The sequence below is a fragment of the Diospyros lotus genome, chromosome 2 (assembly GCF_014633365.1).
Source record: "Diospyros lotus cultivar Yz01 chromosome 2, ASM1463336v1, whole genome shotgun sequence".
Taxonomy (NCBI): domain Eukaryota; kingdom Viridiplantae; phylum Streptophyta; class Magnoliopsida; order Ericales; family Ebenaceae; genus Diospyros; species Diospyros lotus.
Window position 1 is genome coordinate 20,873,708 of NC_068339.1, and position 3,848 is coordinate 20,877,555.

Genomic DNA, 3,848 nt, shown 5'->3' on the forward strand with positions numbered 1-3,848 from the left:
ATTATAGGTCCACTCTAAAGTTGAGAGGTCAAATGGCTCCAAAGGTAAAATTAGAGGGCATATTTATTCTTTTTACCTTAATATATTAAGTTGGAGTGCTTCAATTTGAACACTTTTTACAACTTTTTAAAGAATGGTTAGCTATATTATAGTGATAGCTCTTCATGTAACAGCAATGCTATGTTGCCTATTTTGCCCGACAGTGAGAGGGGGTGCGGGCCCCATGGACGTGGGGCAACATAGCATTGCCCCTTCATGTAAATGTATCAACATAAGTAATTAACTACTCAAAATAATTATGACTGACTTTTTAGAAAAGTTACAAATTCTTGAAAAGAGTATGAATAAGTCTATAAATAGATTTTTCATTTGATTCTAACAATCATGTCTTATTGTTATTGGTGATTACTAAGAGGTTTGAGTACATTTTGTACCATACATATTCAAATATAGGCTTTTTTTGGCATCCTAAATACTATTCTAGGATACTCAAATTCACACCAGTTCAATTTATAATGCGGTGAGTTAAGTTTTAAGGAAAATGGAGTATAGACCACCATATGTCATACTTTGTATCATTGCCAAACAATTTTTCAATGGTAGCATATCGCAGAGCAACGTCCTGTGATTTTTGTACCAATAACTATTGCATTTGTCTCGTGTAATGAAATATTAGAGATTTATTAACAGTAATGATTGATCTTTGGTGATCATTTAGAAGCCTTATTGTACTTCATTTATGTTCGATCAAGATCAAGAGAACGTTCTAGGCACTATAAGTCACTTTAATCAAATGGTATCCTAATTTGGAGAGATAAAAAGAATAAGCAGCTAAAAGAAAATTTCAAAAAATACTAGTTGAGCAGAAAATGCAAATATAGTTAAATAAAAAATAAATCCTAACTTTTCGTAACACTTAACACATTCGAATTAACATGTCAAAGTGATTGAACCATAGAAGGAGCACATTAAAACTGAAAATTACAAAAACACTCCCAAAACTAGAGGTATATATGCCAAGACCTATCAAACGAACCCCACAAAAAAACAGAGACAATCCAAACGGAGGAATCAAAACTACCCAGAACAAAGCTTAAGAGACCTTGTCATAAGCATACAAAGCAGCTGCTCCAGCACCATAAAGTACTACATATAACAGACCTCCAGCCACTCCAAAACAGCCATCTAGCTCGGCCGGGAAGCAACATCGATACCTGTAAATATTACTGGCTGCACAAGAAGTTCCGTTCCCCGTTGTTCTTGTATTTTCTTTACCCGTTCTTCTTCTTGTATTTTCTTTACCTCGTCCTCTGCCTCCTTCCTTGCACGTCGAATTTTGATCTCGCTAGGTCCCGACACATATTCCAAACAAAAGTGGCGACCTAGAAGAAGAACCAGCATAATCACACAAAACATCCACCCAACAATAACAACGACATAAGTGAGAGGGTGCCTGTCTTTTGCAGAGGTTGCCGTGAGGATCAACAATGTGTAAGCAACAACTGTGCACACAACTGTCTCAAACATAGCCAGCACCAAAATCCATGTATGGAGGATAGCCTTCAAGTACTGTTCCCCAGTCACCAGAAAAAAGATTGTCATTATAGATCCAAAGAATCCGAACGAGTTGACACAGAGGAACCCAGAGTCAAAAATTGGCCAGTTAGAAGCAATCTTATTATCTCCACTAGGAGGGGTGAGCGCGGCTTGGAAAGTCATGGTCGCGATGACCGATGCCACCACCATTAGGCTTTTGCGTTGCTTTGACAGCCACTCCGCCTGATTGATTTCTTTGGCTTTCAAGCATCCAGCTGCTCTTAAGGTGTAAATTTCACGTTCATTCCCGTCAGTCTGCTCTAGAATGTCCAGTGGCGTGAACCCACACTTGTTTATTGTGTTTAGGGCCCGTTCATTCCCGTCAGTCTGCTCTAGAATGTCCAGTGGCGTGAACCCACACTTGTTTATTGTGTTTAGGCCCCATTCATTGTTTGTTGGTTTCGCTTCCTTTGCTTTTTTTCTGTTGAGAAAACGTTTCAGCGTCTGCGTGCAAGCAACCATTAGATCAGAAAAACTAGGAAGCTAGTAGCTAGCAGGTTATAATAGGAGGCTTCAACTCCTATTAAAGCCGAATCAAATTTGGCTTTCAAGCATCGACCTTTACAGATTTGAACAACCTGGGGCCTAACCAAGCCGCCAATTGGGTTGTGTTGTATTTTGTGCTTTAAAGAAACGCACCTACTTAATTAGAATTTTGACTGTTGTATACAACTCCATGTTACTTACTATAAATAAGGAAGGAACATTATTACTTGCCTCAAATTGTAAATTCTTGACAGCCAAATGTAATACAGTGTCATCGTTGACATCTCTAGTACTGAGCAGTTCAGGAATCCTATGAGGCTGGGCTTCGAAAAATTCAATCAGGACGTCGATATCCCCCTTGATGGTAGCAAGATGAAGCGGGTTCCTGCCATCTGCATCCAGAGCAGTGCACATATCAGGATTGGCTTGTACTAATTCTTTGACGACAGAGCGGTGTCCCTTAGCCGCCGCTAGGTGAAGCGCCGACCACCGCCGCAGATCCAACACGCCGGCGAGGTCTGGATTTTTGGACAGCAACGTCCGGACAAATTCCAAGTGTCCCCTGAATGCAGCCACGTGGAGAGGAGTGTGAACCAATGAACCCACCGAAATCCTATCGAGAATGAGGGGGTCTCTCTGAAGGACTAATTCCAGTAAGTGTACGTCCCCCAAGATGGCGGCTTCATGGAGACTCTTCTCCACTTCCATTCTTCCCTCCCTTTCTCCTACCTTGTCCTATATCTAAGGCAAACGCCTATCACTGAAGCGCGGATATATATAAATGCTATCTATCTATATATATAGCATTTTGTATAAACTTGTAAGAGGTACAACTACTAGTCCATTATTAAGAAAAAAAAAAAGAAAAAATTTTTCGATAGGTCTGCTATATTCAAAATATAAATTTTGAAATAGAATTTTATTTTTATAAGCATTTCCTCGTCGCTTGCACGTTCCATAAGCAAGTCTATTCTCCGCATTTATATTTTGAATGTTAATTTTGTTTGAATACATAATTATATTAATAGAATAAAATTATTTTTAATCTGAACTTATTTTTGTAATTTAAATTATAAAATATTTTAAATACCTTTTATAAAACGGATAAGAAAAAATAATTATTAAAAATATTTAATTAATAATTTTAACGGTTAAAATAAGTGAAGTTCAAGTAAAATAATCTAAAACAATATAAAAATTGAATGGCTGCAATCAGTTTGTGGTCATTGGGTGCATGGGGATGGGGGTAACTTCTCAATTATGGGTTGTTTATGTATGTTATTAGCCAATCATGATTTATTTTATTTCAAATTTTATCTAAAAATTCAAAAATATAAAATAAAATATATAACCGTTATAACACAAATAATAATTTTTTAATTAAATTTTTTTATACATAAATAATACAAACCACTCTTCTAATATATGTTATTATTAATCTTTTTAGTTAATTTTTTTTTATACATAAATAACACAAACCACTCTTCTAATATATGTTATTATTAATCTTTTTAAATAAATTTGTTATACATAAATAACACAAACCACTCTTTTAATATATGTTATTATTAATCTTTTTCGAGGCTTGCATGCAAGAAGTTTTAGGTGTAGAAGCGGTCCACGTGAGGCGACTTCTCACTTTGCGACGGTACTAGAAAGCGACCGGATAAACACTGCTGCAATGCATCATCAGTCCCCTACTTGTGCGCAATGCAGACTCAAATAATTTTAATGATCAATACAATAATTTTAACATGATGTTGACA

General features: G+C 36.5%; 1 protein-coding gene across 1 annotated transcript; it reads right to left on the reverse strand.

Moving 5' to 3' along the window:
- Positions 1-909: 909 nt before the first annotated feature.
- Positions 910-2,831, reverse strand: LOC127795449 (ankyrin repeat-containing protein BDA1-like). The gene is made up of 2 exons (XM_052327120.1): positions 2,314-2,831; positions 910-2,040 (listed from the first exon to the last, which is right to left on the reverse strand). Exons 1-2 carry the CDS (start codon positions 2,788-2,790, stop codon positions 1,186-1,188), a joined length of 1,332 nt encoding a protein of 443 aa, XP_052183080.1. The 5' UTR covers positions 2,791-2,831; the 3' UTR covers positions 910-1,185.
- Between the last annotated feature and the right edge of the window lie 1,017 nt (positions 2,832-3,848).

Coding starts and splice junctions, on each gene's coding strand:
- LOC127795449 (XM_052327120.1), bottom strand. CDS start 2,790: ATGGAAGTGGAGAAGAGTCTCCATGAAGCCGCCATCTTGGGGGACGTA. Junction 2,041..2,313: donor TCAAGAATTTACAATTTGAG/GCAAGTAATAAT, acceptor GCTTGCACGCAG/ACGCTGAAACGTTTTCTCAA.